Source organism: Bidens hawaiensis, unplaced genomic scaffold (assembly GCF_021521415.1).
Source record: "Bidens hawaiensis isolate Kalapana, Puna unplaced genomic scaffold, B.hawaiensis_p1.1 tig00024244_1, whole genome shotgun sequence".
In the NCBI taxonomy this organism is placed as follows: Eukaryota; Viridiplantae; Streptophyta; class Magnoliopsida; order Asterales; family Asteraceae; genus Bidens; species Bidens hawaiensis.
Window position 1 is genome coordinate 63,388 of NW_027493815.1, and position 19,498 is coordinate 82,885.

General features: G+C 40.3%; 1 protein-coding gene and 1 pseudogene across 2 annotated transcripts; one reads left to right on the plus strand and one right to left on the minus strand.

The window, feature by feature from the left end:
- Positions 1-1,919: 1,919 nt before the first annotated feature.
- On the plus strand, positions 1,920-5,573 carry LOC143568896 (uncharacterized). Of its 2 annotated transcripts, XM_077054929.1 has the most exons (8): positions 1,932-2,609; positions 2,697-2,796; positions 3,231-3,287; positions 3,805-3,916; positions 3,998-4,080; positions 4,701-4,762; positions 5,059-5,140; positions 5,209-5,573. In XM_077054929.1, the coding sequence occupies exons 1-8, from the start codon at positions 2,374-2,376 to the stop codon at positions 5,269-5,271; spliced, it is 795 nt and encodes a 264-aa protein (XP_076911044.1). In that variant the 5' UTR covers positions 1,932-2,373; the 3' UTR covers positions 5,272-5,573. The 2 variants fall into 2 exon arrangements, with proteins under 2 accessions (XP_076911045.1, XP_076911044.1); XM_077054930.1 differs by lacking the exons at positions 5,059-5,140; positions 5,209-5,573 and having other exon boundaries at positions 1,920-2,609; positions 3,998-4,169; positions 4,656-4,768.
- A 150-nt stretch (positions 5,574-5,723) lies between these two features.
- On the minus strand, positions 5,724-6,499 carry LOC143568902 (inactive leucine-rich repeat receptor-like serine/threonine-protein kinase At1g60630 pseudogene; annotated as a pseudogene).
- Between the last annotated feature and the right edge of the window lie 12,999 nt (positions 6,500-19,498).

Consider the following 19,498-nt stretch of genomic DNA (forward strand, 5'->3'; position numbering starts at 1 on the left):
AAGTAATTACTTATTACCTAAAGACTAAAATATAATTCAATCCACAAATCAACTAAGGCAATCCATTTTGAAGTAGAGTACTAATCGACACTTAGAAGAATGCCAGAATTATGTGTTGACACTCAACAGCCAAAGACCTAGCCGATGCAGTAAATCACACTTTCTTTTATTTTCATAACCATAGTATTATTATTTATCTAACATAAAAGAGGCAGATGCTCAAAATAAAAAAAACATATAATAGTAATATATAATTATTTTTTTAAAAATGGGGGCCTAAATATAATGGAGGCCTCAAGCTAGGGCTTGGGCTCCTATAACTATTCAGCCGGCCCTGGTGTATAGTGCCAATTAATACGCCGAGTTGTTGATGCCATACGCCTAGATGTTGGCGTATGGTGTGTTATGCTATAACTAAAGCCATACACTTGTTATGTAAGTGTACGGATGGCCATTTGCTTGGTGTCATACGCCTAAGGGTGTTAGGTGTATGACATGCCTATTTATAGGCATAACCCAAAGTGAAAGAGATAGAATTCTACCATTTCCTTACCACTTCATAGAATTATGCTGCCGGATTTTCTAGGATGACAGGCCATCACGAGGTGCACGTCGTGGTGTATCGAGCTTAACCAAGTGTGTGTGTATGCATGATGAGTTGCTGTAATCATTCATTTATCAATGAGAGCACTTTCGGCTCGAATCATCTTGTTTATGTCTCATAGATCATGATCCTGGCTTTATCGTGTTTTTACACAAAGCTTACACTTAAACGACTAACAACTCATTTCAAACATCATTATCCGTGTGTATACATTTTTACATTTGATAATTTCAACCGTGTTCTTGCATTCTTGCCTTTTGCTAGGATGCATGTTTGGACTTAAAAAACATGTATGTTAAATGTTCATGTTGCATGCTTAAAGATCATTTAAAGCCGAAGGTATAAATACATTACCCATCAACAGTTAGGCATTGTAGTTCTCATACTTAAAACATTGTAACATAATTACGTAATTAAGTTCTCATACTTAACATTATATCATTGTTTTGTGTTGCACTTCTTATAACATTAAATGTTAGATCACTCTTATTTATGTATTGTAGTTCTCTTACCTTTCAACATCATATCACTATTATCGTTAACATTTCATTATCTACATGAATTTTCACTTGTATAACCATTGTATTGGATAACGGAATATATAGTAAATTTAGAAACACATACCTTATTTTAGCAATCAACTTTAACAAAATAACACAACATTGTTAGTACTACAGGTTTTAGCGAAAGTTTCATGGAAAGAAAAATGTCTTGGTGGAAATAGACCCCGAGTAAGCACTTTACTAGGTGTGCAAGTTTCTTTTAACAAGGCATAAAATCCTAATAAAGAGCTTTTTTCTGTTTTTATTTCACACCGTATTTTCTGTGTCAGTAAAAATGTATGATAACAAACTACAAATGTTGTTTTATCTTGTTAACACCAACATCTATATCAACAAGATGAAATTAAAAACAATATCATAAAAGACAAGATATTAAGTCACCATCACCATAAGACAACACATCTAGCCACAACTTTAAGTTAATTTCTTATATCCATACAATGCAGTCGTTAAAGGTTGTCCCACAAATCTCACATGAGAATACCTAAATTGATTTAAAGGAAAAGGCCAGAAGACTTAACCATTCTTTAACAAGAAACAAACCGAATGTATGTCGCACCATCATCTATTGTGTGCCATAAGTAGTCACGAATACCATGACCTTTTAATAAGTTGATAGCATTATAAAACCCCATATCAGATATTTCATATTTGTAATATAGATATTATCTAAACTAATGGCTACACTTTATAAGTTAGGTTTACAACACCAACAAAACCATTTACTATACTATGCCACCAAATATCTTTATTTCCTATAGTTTTATTATTCTGATATTTGGTGGAATGGTGACACTAATCAGCATCAAATTCTTATATGATTCGCACTTTTTCCTGAATCCCATCACCAATTCCAAATTCCTTCACCACCAATAATAATATAATAATAATAATAATATTTAGAGAGAGAAAGTCAATAACAGAATGTTATAGCATCAATCAAAATGATTATTATTATTATTATTATTAACTTAGGGTTTCAATTTCAATTAACCCCTAATTCATCAATTAAACCCCAATTCAGATCAACCCAAGTCAACCATCGATGATACCAATACCCGGATTCAACTATTGATTCTTATTAAGTTATTATCATCGAATTTGTCTGATTTGGGAATTAGGGTTTCAATTTGGGGGTTTTGAATTCCATTCGATTTTATCATAAAGTAAGCAACTTTATTGTAAAGATTGGATGATTGAGTGATAATGGATACTGGGTTTCATCTAGTTCAAGGTTCTGGTATGAATCAACAAGCTATATGTTTTCAATCTAGCCCTAGATATGATTTGCTTAGAATGAATAGTACTGGTAGCTTGAGTTTTTCGGGGAATTCGGGTGATTCTCTGGTTATTGATTCGGTACCGGATTTGAAGAATCGAACTGGGTTGGCGGTCGAGTGGTCGGTTGAGGAGCAGTATAAGTTAGAGGAAGCACTTCCCAAGTATGTTTCTTGGTTATTAATATTTAGTCATGAATAATATTATTATTGGTTTATATGCATTTAACATGGTTGGATGTATGATTTTAGATATGCTGATGAGCCTGGGATTATAAGATATGTCAAGATTGCTGCCACATTGCGGAATAAGACTGTTCGGGATGTTGCGTTGCGGTGTAGGTGGATGGGGGTGAGCTTTTGACTTTTTGTTTTTAGTGTTGTATTGTTTTCATTTCGTTGGTTACTTGGTTAAATACTATGTCTTTAGTTTACCTAAATCAGACCCGATGAACGGGATACTAACAAGTAGGCCTGACAACCTGGGCGGGTCGGGCGGGTTCGGATCATGGGTCAAAACGGGTACAGTCAATATTGGTTTTGAGCAAAATGAGTTCGGGTCAAAACGAGCCGTTTTAAAAGATGCTTCGATTTGGTTTGGGTCAAACGGGTCGATTTTAAAAAAGACATTGGTTTGGTTGTTATCCTTCAATTGGGTTATTTATTGTGACTTAGTTTCTTTTCATGAGCTGCAAAACTACCCATGGTTATTGGTGCTTAAGTTATGCATTATGAACATAAAAAAGCTCCTTTTTTGAATTTTTACTAAAATGAGATATTTGGCAGAGAAAACGAAGGAAACACGAGGAACAGAATTTGTGGAGGAAGACAAAAGATAAGAAGGTACACCATCACAATTTATATGAAATCAACTATACTTGAACGTGTGATAACCCCTAAAATGCCACTTGTGAGCAGGGTATTGGCAGGCCCGTGATCCCCCCCCCCCCCCCCCCCAAAAAAAAAAAATATTACGGGCCTCGTGGTTACCAATAAAAACTATACTTGGAAAGTTAGTTATGGAATTATGGTAATTAGTTTAATGTAAAAGTTATAGCCATGTCTAAATGCTTAAGTTAGAATATTAGTGTGACCCGGGATTCTATGGTTTATTTTTACACGCCATTAGAAACCGACAACGCTTATAGGATAATGAGGGCTTTGATATGGTCAGGTACCCGGCCACACTTACATGAGATGAATTTGCAAGATCTCAAGATAATAATTAACAACTTGCTTGTAAGGACTAATGTCTAATACTCTGTTTACATTGTCATTAAATACTAGTATCTGTTTATCTCTTAATTAGATATGTATTTCTAGTACAACACTCATCGTTCAACATGTCGTATTTGTTCAGGATAAAGCGATGGAATCATCCTTAAAGTCAAGTGTGCATTCAACAATTAATGTGGCTCCGTTTTCACTTTCAATGAACCCTCGACCTCGGAGTGATGGCATTCATGTTGAAGGTCAGTATTTGACTATTTATTCTCATCGTTTTACAATTTAATTATTTCATTATTTATTATTTATTGTATTTGTTGAAGCAGCATTACGAGGTTCGATAAGACATCTGTTGGAACAGAACAGCCGAGTTCTTGGTCAGATCTCAACTAATATGTCTGCACTAAGGGTAAGTAATATCATGTGTCTAATGTATATATGTGTGTTCAGTATTTTCAGTTAAAAGGACTGATAATACAGATTGCGGTTTAGAATCTTGTATGGTTGAGTAATGCTGAGTATAGGCCTGTAAACGAACACGAACAAAGGCATGTTCGTGTTTGTTTATTTAACTTTAAACGAACACGAACACTTAATAGAACACATATTTGTGTTCGTGTTCATTTATATAAAAAATGTACATGTTTGTGTTCGTTTGTTCAAATCTAAACGAACAGTTGACGAACATAAAGGAACATAATTGAACAAAGATAAACAAACATAAATGAACACAAACAAACATGAACAACCATATATGAAAACACTTAAGTGAACACAAATGAACAAATATAAAACCATTAAGCAGATAACTCTTCCAGATAATGCTTTATTTATTTGCTATTATTATGTAAACGAACATAAATGAACATAAATAAGCGACCATAAATGAATGTTCACGAACGAAACATGTGTTCATGTTCGTTCGTTTACTAAATAAGCGAACTTCCCGCTGAACAGCTCACTGAATGTTCGGTTCGTTTACAGGCCTAGTTGAGTAGTTTTAAACTGATGCTATACATGAATTTACAGCTGCAGGACAATGTTGACCTTTTTAGCCAGATGAAGAACAATATAACCGCCATCTTAAACGAGTATGTTAAGTATTTATAAACCAGTATTAAAGGTGGCAAAAAGGGTGGGTCGGGTTTGTGTAAAAACAGGTAATTTTTAGTAGTCGAAATGGTTAGCTTGACTCAAAATACTCTTTATACATAGAAAAACTAAATAGATTTTTTTGAATAAAGTTATTAGGAAGTGGTACTCGTTAGAAATACATTTTGGGTTGACTTTCCACCGGTTATTGACCCATTATTTTATGTTGACCCGTTGATTGATAAATATTGATTTTTCTTTTCTTAAAATAATAAAGGATTCTACTTTATTGCAGCATGAGATGTATTCCCGGGCCGCCACTGCCTGTAACATTAAACGACGATCTTGTTAATAGCATTGTCTCAATTAAAAGCCAGGTAACTTGCCTACTTGGTTTCTGGAGTAATATATGAAACACTGATATTGATTTTGACTTTTCTGACAGTCAACAACGATGTTCGCCTCATCGGGCGGGATGAATATGAAACAAGAACCGGGATGTTGGTGAGAGATGGTTTCAGTTTCAACTTCTATCGGTTTATAGTTTTCTCTAAGTACAGAATTGAAAATGAAAGTCAACGGTCAACATGTTTTCACCTTGACTTTGCTCATCAAGATGAAAACTTTATTGGAAATGTTGGGTTTTTTTTGTATGAAACTGTGTTGATTGCCTAGTTAGATCCAAACCCGCAATAAGAAAGTTTGTAAAACATCATTTTCAAAAAAAAGCTAAGAATGTTTAGCTTGCTGCTTAAATCGAGTGTAGCCGTTGGAGATCCGTGTTTGTACTGTTTTTGAGTGATACTTAGCAAGGGGAACGAGTCATCTTCATGGTTCATGTTTAATCATATGCCTAGATGGTCGAATTGGTTTTCGGCCTTATGATTTTACCTTTTTAAGGCCTAATACTGATGCAGAGCGGAAGCGATAATAATAGATAATAGTTCTAAAAAGAAATTGACACCACTACCCTTGACATTTATTGTTTATGAATCTAGTACATACAATAAGGTAGATCTTGATCCTTACGAAGTTAGATTAACCAACATTTCCAATCATATGCTTAGACTATCATCTCTTGGCAAGCTTTGAACCGTATCGGACCATCTCCCCGGTGAATGATCACTACTATTCGACGACACATGAGCATGTTCCAATCTTGTTTCCTTAATCATCCTCAACACCTCCTTCATCACGGGCCGGTTCTCTGGGCCCACCGACACACAAGCCATCGCAACGTTCAAAAGAGCCCCAAGTTTCACAAAAGACACCGCTTCATCACTTGACTCGGTTTCTTTTTGCCTTACGGACTTGACCCATGTAGGGAGGTCCGAGCCATGGTCAGAAACCAGGTCTTGGGTTGGAGTCTTGCCTGTCAGGAGTTCTAAAAGAAGAACACCAAAGCTGTAGACGTCGGCTTGTTGGGAGGGCGGGTTTTGGAAGTTGCGGCATTCTGGGGCTCGGTAGAAGAGGGAGTTGGTATTTGTATCGTCGGTGGAGTTTGGGGTTTTGAATAAAATGAGGCCGTAGTCAGTGAAGCAGGACTCGAAGTCAGGGCCTAGGAGGACATTGGATGATTTTATGTTGCCGTGGCTAAGGCCTCCCGGGGCTTGGTGAATGTGGAGGAGTCCGGTGGCTAGATCTTCCGCGATTTTGAGGCAGGATGTCCAGTGAAGAGGTTTGCCACCGGATGATGTTTTGGATCCTGTGCAAGCAAAAAAGATTTGGTGTTGAAATTGTTAAGAAAATACATACTGTAGAGGCATAAAACACTAAAATAAACCACTATTTCATTCTCTTAATAGAAATGGATGATTTTTTTAAAAAAATTCATGGTTATAACAATCAATCTATTGTTCTAACAAATTTCACCTACATATATGGACATGAATCTTTAGCGTTACCTACTTTACAAACTATATATTTTAGGTTTACTTCACAACCCCTTGGTCACGAGACCACTCTCGACCAAATATGATAGTCACCATCTTCAAGTGTTCCTCCTACAGCCACCACATGGGAGCAGGCCATGTCGGTCTTGCCCTTGGCTCGAAGTGCTACAATGAGCGCTCCCATTGGAACAAATCAAACAGCAGCAACCCCTGAAAGCCTTCAAGGATTTAACCTCATGCCACAGATGATGGCTCAAATGATGTCACACTTCCCTTGGAACCAGCTCATCAACTAAGCACTGGGTACTCACCAAGGAACAACAAGTCATAATCCTGCTGCAAGGCTAGATGAAGATTTGGCAAAACCTTACAAGCCCGGTAACCTATCTTGTTTCTCTCAACAAATCGCCGATTATGACTTTCAAACAAAAATCAAGATGCCACCCCATATAAGAACGTATGATGGGACTGAAGATCCCGAAGACCACCTCCAGGTCTTCACTGGGGCGGCCATAAATGAAAAATGGTCACATGCAGAATGTTGTTTGATGTTCATGCAAACGTTAGTTGGGTCAGCCAGGATATGGTTCAATGACCTTCCTGCTCAAAGGGTTCGAAGCTTCGACGATCTGAGCAAGGGCTTCTTGGCCCACTTCTCACAACAAAGAAGGTACGTCAAGGACGCCACGGTCATTTTTCAGATAAAACAAAAAGATGATGAGAGCCTTCGAGACTTCATCGAAAGGTACAAGAAAGAAGGGCTACACTATGTGGGGGCTGACGAAAAAAATGAGGGTGGCAGGCTTCATGAACGCCATCACCTCCAAGCACCTCACAAGGGACTTTAACAAGTGTCTGCCTAAGACCCTTGAAGAAGCTCTCGAACGAGCTAAGGCTCACATCCGAGGCGAAGAGGCTGTTGATTTCAAAGAACAAAGAAAACGAGCTCCTAGTTGGCAATAAGCTTCCTAGACACTGGAACGGCAAAACGCTTAAAAGGTTCCATGCCTAGTCAAAGTCTTGAAATGTACTACAAGAGATGTATAATTCTCCTTTTTGTGAACAACAACCTCTTGAAATGAATGATAAAGTTTTTGTCATAACTTGTCTTTACTATCCTATAATCAGGTTGAGAACCTAGCAAGAAACTCCATGGCAAGGGCCATGTAAGGGGATGAGCTCCCAGGCCACATCGCTCAATAGGTTCAAGGGTTAAATGGACCTATATAAGGGGTGAGTACCTATATCAATTCGACTCCATGGGACTTAGAAAATTTTTTCAACTAAAACTCGTCTCATAGACAGGTCTGAACAACCTACACCAATTCGTTCCTTAAACTTCAAAAAGTTTACGAAAACAAAAAACATACACTAAGTAGTGATATAAAGGATAGCCAACATGTGTTTTTTACCTAATGAAGCCTTGAAGCTAAAAGTGACTGCAGCACTAAAACTTCTTAAGGAAAGTTAGCTAAAAACACATCAAACTAACAAGACAAGCAACCAAAACACAATACTTAGAACATTGTGAGTCATAAACAAAGCCTTAAAAGGCCAACATCATCCATGACATGCCATTCAGGCTAAAACAAAGGAAATCACAGGGATTCCCATGAAAATATTCTATGGGCAATAAAAACAACCAAAACTGAACAAAGCCTCGAAGCCTACAAGCCTTGAAGCCTTTAAGCAATAAACAAAATGTGTGTAAAAGTCAGAAGCCCTTGAGCCAACCTCTCAAATACCTTTGACTTGGGGGGCTGATGACGGGGGTAGACCAAGGAAATAATAAAATGGCTGGAACACATTAACGCTAAAAGGGTTAAAAGGTTAAACGCTTCATTTCCCGCCCAAACTTATGTAAACAAGTACCCACGTGCTACAGTACGATGTCACATCACTGTTCACATCCTTGTCCCCTCTAAGCAAGGGACATGCTCAGATAAAGTAATAATATTTTAATCATGGACCAGCGGTCCAAAGCTTCCCGCCCATAAAGGTCAACTCTCTATACAAGCTGGAGGTAGCTTAGTTTGTACACTGGACAAATGGCTTGGTCTCTTCTTCTATATAATAAGAACTTAGCCATAAACATAAAGGAGGGAGATCTGGGCGGATAACATACTCTCCCTTATCTTCTCTTATTCCTTGAGAAATATGCCTCTTACTTATTTCTTTCTTACTTCAATAACTTCATAGCTTCACCAAGAACATCATCCTAGAACCGATTCCAAACATCACGGTTCCGGATCCTTGGTGAACTATAACAACCAACTACAAACAAGTGAACCTCCTTCTACGTTTTGCAAATGTAGAGGGACACCACGACCTACGTTAGGTTAACCGGAACCCTTGAAGCTTGTTAGCCTAACCAGTCCATTCACTATCATTGGTCTTATCTTTGTTGTAGCAACACTATCAAAGTAATCTAAGTTTGTAAAAAAAATATGAATGATAAAATAGATATAAGAGAATTGGAATGTATTAATGTGACCACTACCTACTAGTTACACCAATCCTATACCATTTGGCGTGGTGGTTAAGGTGGGTTGACGTAAATATCGAGGTTTGGGGTTAGACCCCGTTGAGGGAAGGGTGCATAAAATTTGTATGTAAAAAAAAACTTAAAAACTGAAATTCAGAATTATCACATACACCCCTCAACTATCTAAGTTGTAAGAAAACAACCGAAACTTTAAAATCAACACTTTAAATGAACCTTTAAATGAACTTTCAGGTTATTAACAAACTACCCCTGAAGTCACTAACTCTCAGTTTAACAATCTTTAACGAACCTTTGACTATTGTTACTTTGACATTGCTCACCCATTGACCATGATCACATACAACATCGTCCCATGAGTTCCTACCATTCTACATTTAGTTAGTTGATGATTTCTTATTATTAAAAAAATGTAACAATGTCACGTAAATATTTGACTGAAAGCATAATATATAGACTTAATGTACATTTTAGCAAGGATGACAATGATGTCGGTTTGACTGATTGAATTGATGAACCTGATACATGCTGCCTATCTGTTTGAGTTAAAGACATCAACCCTAAACACGACTAATGTAACCTTTTTATCTCGTGAGTTAGACCAGTTGAAGGGTTTGTAATTTACATGTTGAGATATTGACCTAATATATTATATAACTTTTAAATTTTATTTTAAATGGAATGGCAGATTGTTTAACCCATGAGTCGCTTAATTAAATGAGTTAAACATGTCAACCAAAAATTAGGCATGACATCTGTTGCTACAACAAAGATAAGACCAATGATAGTGAATGGACTGGTTAGGCTAACAAGCTTCAAGGGTTCAGATTAACCTAACGCAGGTCGTGGTGTCCCTCTACGTTTGCAAAACGTAGAAGGAGGTTCACTAGTTAGTTGTTTGTTGTTATATCTCACCGAAGATCAAGAACCGTGATGTTTGGAATCGGTTTTAGGATGATGTTCTTGGTGAAGCTATGAAGTTATTGAAGTAAGAAAGAAATAAGCTAAGAGCATATTTCTCAAGGAAGAAGAGAAGATTAGGGAGAGTATGATATCTGCCAGATCTTGTTGTGTATGTTTATGGCTAAGTCATCTATTTATATGGAGGAGATGTAAGCCTTTTAGTCCAGTTAACTAAACTAGTTAGCCTCTAGTTTGCATAGAGAGTTGACCTTTATGGACGGGAACCTTTTGACCGTTGGTCCCTGATTAAAATAATATTACTTTATCTGAGTCTGTTCCTTGTTTAGAGGGAACAGTGATGTGAGTATTGATTTGACGTTGTACTGTTGCACGTGGGTACTGTTCACGTACTTGTTTACATAAAATTGGGCGGGAAACGAAGCTTTTAACCTTCTAACCTTTTTAGCGTTAATGTGTGAAAGCCATTTTATTAATTCCTTGGGCTATCCCCGTCATCAGCCTCCCAAGTCACAAGTCAGAGGTATTTGAGAAGTAGGCTCAAGGGCTTCTGACTTTTGCACACATTTTGTTATTGCTTAAAGGCTTCAAGGCTTTGAGGCTTCGAGGCTTTGTCAGTTTTGGTCATTTTTTTGATTTTCTGACAAGACAGTTGACTTGATGGTAACTGCATGTTGCGGTTCCCAATGACTGCTTTTTATTAATAGTTATTAATGGTGATAACTATTCACTTTCTTCAGTTTTTTCCTTTTAATCTTCCACAATATTCTCCAAACATATCCAAGTTTCCTTCATCAGGTTAGTACCTATCTTTCTTCTTTCTTTCAAAATTATGGTTGCTAAGAAAGATCTATCGGTTAGTTTTTCCCGATTGACCCAAGAAGAGGTCGAATCGTTTTTTGTTGAATGGGGCATAGGTTTAAAGTTTAAACCGATTGCTCCGCCGGCCGACGCGTCAATCGATCGTTGTCCGGCGGGTTTTATTGCCCTTTATTGCCGACATTTTGAATTTTCGAATCTCCGGCATCCGTTTTCGATCTTTGTCTTGAATGTTTTGGAGTATTACCGTCTGTCGTTCGGTCAGATTCACCCTTTAGGACTTGCTAGGGTTTTACACTTTGAGGTTTTATGCAAAGCTTTAGGTTATGATCTGTCATTGTTGAGTTTTCGTCGTTTTTTTCGCTTAGCAAAAAACGGCGATTGGTATTCTTTCGAACATACCAAGGTCGATACGTGTTTAGTTTCCTCGACGGTTACAACCCTTGGTTCATGGAAGGACCGTTTTTTCTTTGTTTCTGACTCCATCTTTCCTTTTAAATCCATTTGGAGACAACCCGAGGCTGTTTTGAACGAACCGGAGCCGGCTGAATCGGAGTTGAATGAAGCTTTTTTGAAGTCGATTAGGAAGTGTCCATAGTGTCTTCGTCCTCTTCCCGAACATCTTCTTGTGTTATTAGGAATTAGCAAACTATGGGATAAGCCTAATCGGGATACCGTGCTTATGAGAGATAATAAGGGTATGCGTTTGTTTATCACGTTTTTGCTTTATTTTGTTGGTATGTTATGTCGGCTTTATTTTGTTGCTTAATGGATTTTACTTGTGTTTGTAGTTATGTCGGCTTTGGACTTCTTGAAAAGTGATGATACCTCGGACATTGGGTTTACGGATGCTGCTGCTGTTGTTGGGGAAGATTCAATGGTTCGAGGGAAAGAGGGTAAGTTTGAAGATTCTGGTTATGTAGGGGTTCCAAACGTAAAAGGGTTCACCAAGGTTGCTGGTCCTAAGGCTTCCACTCGTCGTTCTACACGGCGTTTATTGAAGTCCTCTGGCCAGTCATATTCTCACGAACCGGTTGAGGTTAGTGATGACGTTTAGGTTGCCGAAGATCATGGTCCAAGTGTGGAGGGTGAAAAGGAGTAGGGTTTGGTGGTTTCCAAGAAAAGGAAATCAGCTGGGAAGAAGGTTGCGATGCCTATGGTTCAAGGGGTGGACGGGAATGCAGTTTATGTGCCAGAGTGGAATGTCAAGGTTGGGGATAGCTTCAAAGATCCCGAGGTTTGTGCTGATGTGTTAGCCAATTTTGCTCCTCCAGGGGTTCATGAGACCATTTCCGGTATGGAAGGTGATTCCATGTTGTCGAGATTGATCTTGAGTTCTTGCAACCTTTCTGCCCTTTTGGCAGAGGGTGTGACTCGTTTTCGAAAGGGGATGCAAGAATATGAGGAGTTTTCGAAGAAGAAGGAAAAGATGAAGGCCTCTATGGCGGCCATGAATAAAGAGGTTGAAAGTTTTTCGGCGAAGAAGGAGAGTTATGTGAAGAGGATTGATGAGTTGTCCCGTGGCCACGATGTTGAGATGGCGGGGTTGAAGAAAGCAATGGCAGCTGATAGAGCCAAGTTGGATGCTGACCGGGAAGCCTTTGAAGTGCAAAGGAAAGCCTTTGAGATGGAGAAGGAAGGCCTGAAGGCTTCAGTCACCCAAACCACTAACGACAACCAGTGGCTAATCGAGCACGGGTTTCATCAGGTCGTGACTTACCTGCTTCATTCTTCTGAATTCAACTCGGTGTTGGGCGATGTTTATACGAAGCTGCTTAGCTATGGGAAACATATGGGCTTTGTTGCTGGCTTCAAACATCACGAAGCTAATCAGCCTATGGAGCGATCGCCCATGTTCAAACCTGAAGCTTCCAAGCTCTTCTCAGAGACGGTTCTTGCAATGGAAAGGCGCACTTACCCTTATGTGGGTGAAATTTCGTCATGCTTTGGTAAGCCTTTTTCTATTTTGAAGGGCTTAAAACCAGCCGGCCTTGATGAAAAGGTTTCCAAGGAGGTTTTTGAGTCCCTGTCCAAGAAGCGTTCTCGTTCCGGTGATAGCGAAGAAACTTTATCTGGAGGTAGCGATGGTTCTCATGTGGCAAGCCTTGAAGGTTCGGCCGTTGCTGGTGGTGGCCCGGAGGTGAAGAAGCTGAAGAAGGGTAAGAGTGTTGAGTCTAGTACTTCAAAGCCTGCTGCTGATGTTTGAAACAATTTATTCGTAGCTTTCTTAGCACTCTTTGAACAATATTATGTAATCTTAAACAATTTAGGTTCAGCATGAAACCCTTAAGGTTCCTGCTTTTATGGTTGTGTTTGGCCTTTTTGGCCCTTTGAACATTTTCATGGGAATTCTTGTGATTTCCTTTGTTTAGCCTGAATGGCATGTCATGGATGATGCTAGCCTTTTAAGGCTTTGTTTATGAATCGTAATTTTCTATGTGTTGTGTTTCGGTTGCTTGTCTTGTTAGTTTGATGTGTTTTTAGCTAACTTTCCTTAAGAAGTTTTAGTGCTGCAGTCACTTTAGCTTCAAGGCTTCATTAGGTAAAAGCACATGTTGGCTATCCTTTGTATCACTACTTAGTGTATGTTTTTGTTTCGTAAACTTTTTCTAAGTTTAAGGAACGAATTGGTGTAGGCTGTTCAGACCTGTCTTTGAGACAAGTTTTAGTTGAAAAATTTTCTAAGTCTCATGGAGTTGGATTGATATAGGAACTCACCCCTTATATAGGTCCATTTAACCCTTGAACCTATTGAGCGATGTGGCCTGGGAGCTCATCCCCTTACATGGCCCTTGCCATGGAGTTTCTTGCTAGGTTCTCAACCTGATTATAGGATAGTAAAGACAAGTTATGACAAAAAGTTTATCATTCATTCAAGAGGTTGTTGTTCACAAAAAGGAGAATTATACATCTCTTGAAATACATTTTTATATTTTGACTAGGCATGGACCCTTTTAAGGGTTTTTCCGTTCCAGTGCCTTGGAAGCTTTTTGCCTTTTGTGTCGGCCAGTTTGTAGGATCCACTCTTGTGAGCTTCGAGGATTGTGTATGGTCCTTCCCACTTTGGGCCGAGCTTTCCTTGATTTTATTTCTTGCTGGCCTCGTTGTTTCGGAGTACAAGGTCTCCAGGCTTGAAACGTTCATGCTTCACTCTTGCATTATAATAAGCTTCCATTTTTTGCTTGTACTTAGCCTCTTGTATTGCGGCTTGATCATGAATTTCTTCAAGGAGTTGCAAATTCAACATGGTCTCGTTGCTGTTTGATTCGAGGTCCATGTTGAGTGTTCTTTGAGTCACAACTCCGACTTCGGCTGGGATTACAGCTTCCGATCCAAACACTAGGCTGTAAGGCGTTCGTTTGTGGCTTGTTTTTTCGGTTGTTCTTATTGCCCAAAGAACATTTGGGAGTTCTTCAAGCCAATTGTTGTTATGCCTTCCCAAACTTTCCTTGATTCCTTCAACAATGGTTTGGTTTGTTCTTTCAACCTGGCCATTGGATTGAGGGTATGCAACTAAGCTGAACACTTGGGTGATTCTGAATTCTTTGCACCAAGTGCTAAAAGGCTTCTCAGCAAATTGTTTCCCATTATCCGTGACCAACACTCATGGCAACCCATAGAGACAAATGATGCTTTCCCACACAAAGTCGATGACTTGTTTGCCCGTTATTTTTGTAAATGGTTTGACTTCAGGCCACTTGGTAAAGTAGTCGACGGCTACTAGCAAAAAATTTACCCCACCCTTGGCTGGTGGGAATGGGCCAACGATATCCATTCCCCACTTGTGGAATGGCCAAGCCGAGGAGATGGGGACTAGATCGTGCTTAGGGCTTTTTGGGACAGGTGCATGAATTTGACAAGCTTCACACTTCTTGAATTGTTCCGTTGCATCTCGGTGCATCGTGGGCCAGAAGTATCCGAGGTTCATCAATTTTGCAACCACCGTTCTTGGCCCAAAATGAGCTCCACATATCCCCTCGTGAACCTCTTTGATGAGATATTGACTTTGTTCGGGGGCCACACATCTCAGTAGTGGTGCAAGGTAGGCCTTTTTATAAAGGTTTCTCCTTGCAACACATACTGTCTGGATTTGATTCGAACCCTTTCAGCCTCTGTCTGGTCCAAAGGTAACTCACCATTTTGAGGCACTTTGCTATGGGAGTCATCCAATTTGGACCTTCTTCAGTGATTACATCTTGAACCTCCAATTCTTGAATTGAAGGAGTTTTCAACACTTCCACCAATACTTTCTTGGTGAGATGTGCAAATGTGAGGGATGCTAGTTTGCTCAGGGCATCGGCTCATTTGTTTTGTGATCTTGGGACTTGTTTGATGGTGCATTCTGGAAACGTGGTCATCAACCATTTTGCCTTTTCACGATACTTTTTCATGTTAGGCTCTTTGGCTACATAGCTATCATTGACTTGGTTTGAAACAAGCAACGAGTCTGTGAAGACTTGTAGCTTTTGGATCTTCATCTCTTTGGCAATCTTCAGACCACCGATCAATGCTTCATATTCAGCTTCATTGTTGGTGGTCTGAAATTCAAGTCGAAGAGCATATGTAAATTCTAACCCTTCAGGGTTGATTAAAATGAGCCAAGCTCCTAACCCTTCGATGATAGAAGCTCCATCGGTAAAAGGCTTCCAGGCTTCAGGGTTTAGAAGGTTCAGTGGTAGTTGTATGTATTTTAGGAATGACTTGCTTTGGAATTTCTACAATGAAGTCCGCCAAGACTTGGGCTTTGATAGCTTTTCTTGGGACGTAGGTGATGTTATGTTCACCTAGTTCCACAGCCCATTTGGCCAATCGGCCTGAATTTTCTGGTTTTTCAAGCATACTTTTGATGGGTTGGTCAGTGACCACTTGTATAGGGTGTGCTAGAAAGTACCTTCGAAGCCTTCTGGCCGTTTGAATTAAGGCCAGGGCAACTTTTTCCAAAGGAGGGTATTTTACCTCTGCCAGTTTTAGTGTTTTACTAAAGAAATAAACGGGTACCTGAACTTTGTCTCGTTCGATGGTTAGAACCGCGCTTAATGCTTCTTCAGCAACTGAGAGATAGACATAGATCAATTCTCCCATTTCAGGGGCTGCAATAGCTGGAAGTGAAGCTAAGTGTTGCTTCATTTGGTTGAAGGCTTCTTCTGCTTCTTTCGTCCACCTGAAATCTTTCTTATTGGTGCAACCCTTTAGTGTTTTGAAAAAGGGTAGGGATTTCTCAGCAAGCTTGGAGGTAAAACGCTTCAAGGATGCAAGCTTCCATTCAGACTTTCCACTTCTTTTTTGCTTTGTGGGGATTTGGTTTCAAGAACAGCCCTGACTTTGTTGGGATTAGCTTTTATGCTTTGTTTCCCCAAAATGTGCCAAAAAAACTTGCCTTCCTCGAACCCGAATGAGCATTTTCCAGGGTTAAGCTTCATGTTGATCTTTCTTAAGTTTTGGAAAGTTTATTGTATGTCTTCAAGCATTTGATGCTCGGTTTTGCTTTTGATTACCAGGTCATCAAAATAAGCTTCCAGGTTTCTGCTAATTTGGCTAGCAAATGCTTTGTCGATCAAACGTTGGTAGGTTGCACCGGCATTTCGTAGGCCAAAAGGCATCTTTTGATAACAAAAAATACCTTTGTCCGTGTGGAATGCAGTTTTTTCTTCATTTTCCACTTTCATGAGAATTTGATGATAACCCTTGTAAGCGTCGAGGAAACACTTAAAGGGATGGCCGGTTAAAGAGTCAACCTTGAGGTCCATCTCGGGTAAGGGATAGCATCCTTTGACATGCTTTGTTTAAGTCTTTGAAGTCGATGCACATTCTCCAAGACTTGTCAGGCTTTCGAACCATGACGGGATTAGCTACCCAAGATTGATATTTGACCTCACGTAGGATTCCAGCTTGTACAAGCTTTTCGACCTCTTGGCACGCTGCCAAGCTTCTTTCAGAAGCTAGGCTCCGTTTCTTTTGGACAACAGGCTTGATATCGGGAGGTATTTTTAGCTCATGTTCTGCAATACTTCGAGGGATGCCTGTCATGTCTTCCGGGCACCAAGCAAAGACATCGCTATAGTTTATCAACAACTTTTCAAGGCGTGAGAGGGTCTCTTTGGAAAGGCTTGTGTTAACCCGTACCCTTTGTTCGGGGTACTTAGGGTTTATGGTCAAGCCCTGCTCTTCGTCTTTGCTTTTTGAGCTTTCCCCTTCAACCGTGTAGACCTCTTGGGTGGGTTGAAGGGTTGCAATTCCCATGTCGGTGGGAAACTTCACATCACCTTGACCAACCGAGACAGCCATGTTGAATACACATTGTCCAGGCCTTCCTATGATTACATCATAGCTGGAAGGTGTGTCGATAACCACAAAAGTGAGTGGTTTGGTTTTCTTCATCTTGCCTTTACTAAAACAGACATCAAGGGTTAGTTGGCCTAAAGGATTTAAGGGAACGTCGGCGATACCTTTTATAGATGACTTGGAGGGTTGAAGCCTTGAACGCTCTTCCTTGCTCAGCCGGTTGAAGAATCTTTCATACATGATCTCTGTGGCCACCCCTGTGTCAATGTAGGCTTTGTTTGTTATGAGTGTTCCCACGTTTGCTTCTACCGTTAGAGGGTTTGAGAGTAAGTCACCTTGAAGCGGTGGGAAGCAGATGCATTGAAGCTCCCAAGCCTCCAAGCGTTGTCGTTTGTGGGGAACACCTTGGTTTATATTCACCATATTCACTTCTTTGCTTTTTCTTTCAGCCATCTTGTCTTTGACCCCTTTTACCAAATGAGCCAATTCTCCAGACTTGACAGCTTCCTCAATTCTTCTCTTGAGTTGAAAGCAATCGTTTGTGTGGTGACCTTTTTCTTCGTAGAACTCACAGAACTGGGTGAAGATTTCGTTCTTCTTGCTTTTGGGCAAGGGTCGAGGAGGTCGGAAGTTGTGTTTCACTTCTTCGGTGGCAAGGAACCCTTGAGGGGTTTTGGTTAAGGCTGTGAAATTCAAAGTCTTCTCCCTGCTTAGAGGGTTCCAGCCTTCAGGCCTTCGTTGATCTGAGCTCCTGGGGTATTTGTCATAGGGATTGTAGTTCCCTTTCTTTCGGTTGGGGCTGTTGCCTCGCCAACTAGGAGCTCTCTTTCTTTGCTCTTTGAAATCGACGGCCTCCTCACCTCGGATATGAGCTTCAGCTCGGTCGAGAGCTTCTTCAAGGGTTTTAGGCAGGCACTTTTTAAAGTCCCTTGTGAGGTATTTGGAGGTGATGGCGTTCATGAAGCCTGCCACCCTCATTTTTTTCGTCAGCCCCCACATATTGTATCCCTTCTTTCTTGTACCTTTCGATGAACTCTCGAAGGCTCTCATCATCTTTTTGTTTTATCTGAAAAATGACCATGGCGTCCTTGACGTACCTTCTTTGTTGTGAGAAGTGGGCCAAGAAGCCCTTGCTCAGATCGTCGAAGCTTTGAACGCTTTGAGAAGGAAGGTCATTGAACCATATCCTGGCTGACCCAACTAACGTTTGCACGAACATCAAACAACATTCAGCATGTGACCATTTTTCAATTATGGCCTCCCTAGTGAAGACCTGGAGGTGGTCTTCGGGATCTTCAGTCTCATCATACGTTCTTATAAGGGGTGGCATCTTGATTTTTTGTTTGAAAGTCATAATTTGAGCCATTATCTGTGGCATGAGGTTAAATCCTTTAAGGCTTTCAGGGGTTGCTGCTGTTTGATTTGTTCCAATGGGAGCGCTCATTGTAGCATTTCGAGCCAAGGGCAAGACCGACATGGCCTGCTCCCATGTGGTGGCTGTAGGAGGAACACTTGAAGATGGTGACTGTCATATTTGGTCGAGAGTGGTCTCGTGACCAAGGGGTTGTGAAGTGAACAAAGGGAAAGCCGTTGGGCTTGGTCTCCCATAGGTGTAGGGAGATGGGTTAAAGGGTTGACAGGTTACACTTGGACCAACTTCAAAAAGAGAAGCAGCCGGTCGTGAGCTTGTTAGAGGGGAAGGTGGACGTCCGAGCGACAATGAGGGCTCTGATTCGTCATAATCTAGCCTTATTCTTATCCTTTTTTCTCTTTCTTGGCTCACGTGTTGGTTAAGAAGATGTCTTAGTTGCAAGAAATGCCGTGATACCCCTTCCATCGTCAAGTCAACACGTTCCGGGGTGTTCGTGACTCCTGCATGAGGAGAAGGAACTCCGGATCGTGAAGGGGTTGGAGTTCGAAAAGGTGAAAACTTGAGGAACAAAGGTCCCATCGAAGTTCCTCCCGGAGTGGAAAAAATCGAGGTTGTCGCCGGAGTTTCTTGGCCGGCACTTGGTGTCGGTGTTCTTGACACTTGGTTGACTTCACCGGGAGATCCACCTTCTGACATGGTGATGGAGCTACACTACTGGTCTTTATGATAAAGTAAGTGGCGTAGCCCCACGGTGGGCGCCAACTTATTGCTACAACAAAGATAAGACCAATGATAGTGAATGGACTGGTTAGGCTAACAAGCTTTAAGGGTTCAGATTAACCTAACGCAGGTCGTGGTGTCCCTCTACGTTTGCAAAACGTAGAAGGAGGTTCACTAGTTAGTTGTTTGTTGTTATAGCTCACCGAAGATCAAGAACCGTGATGTT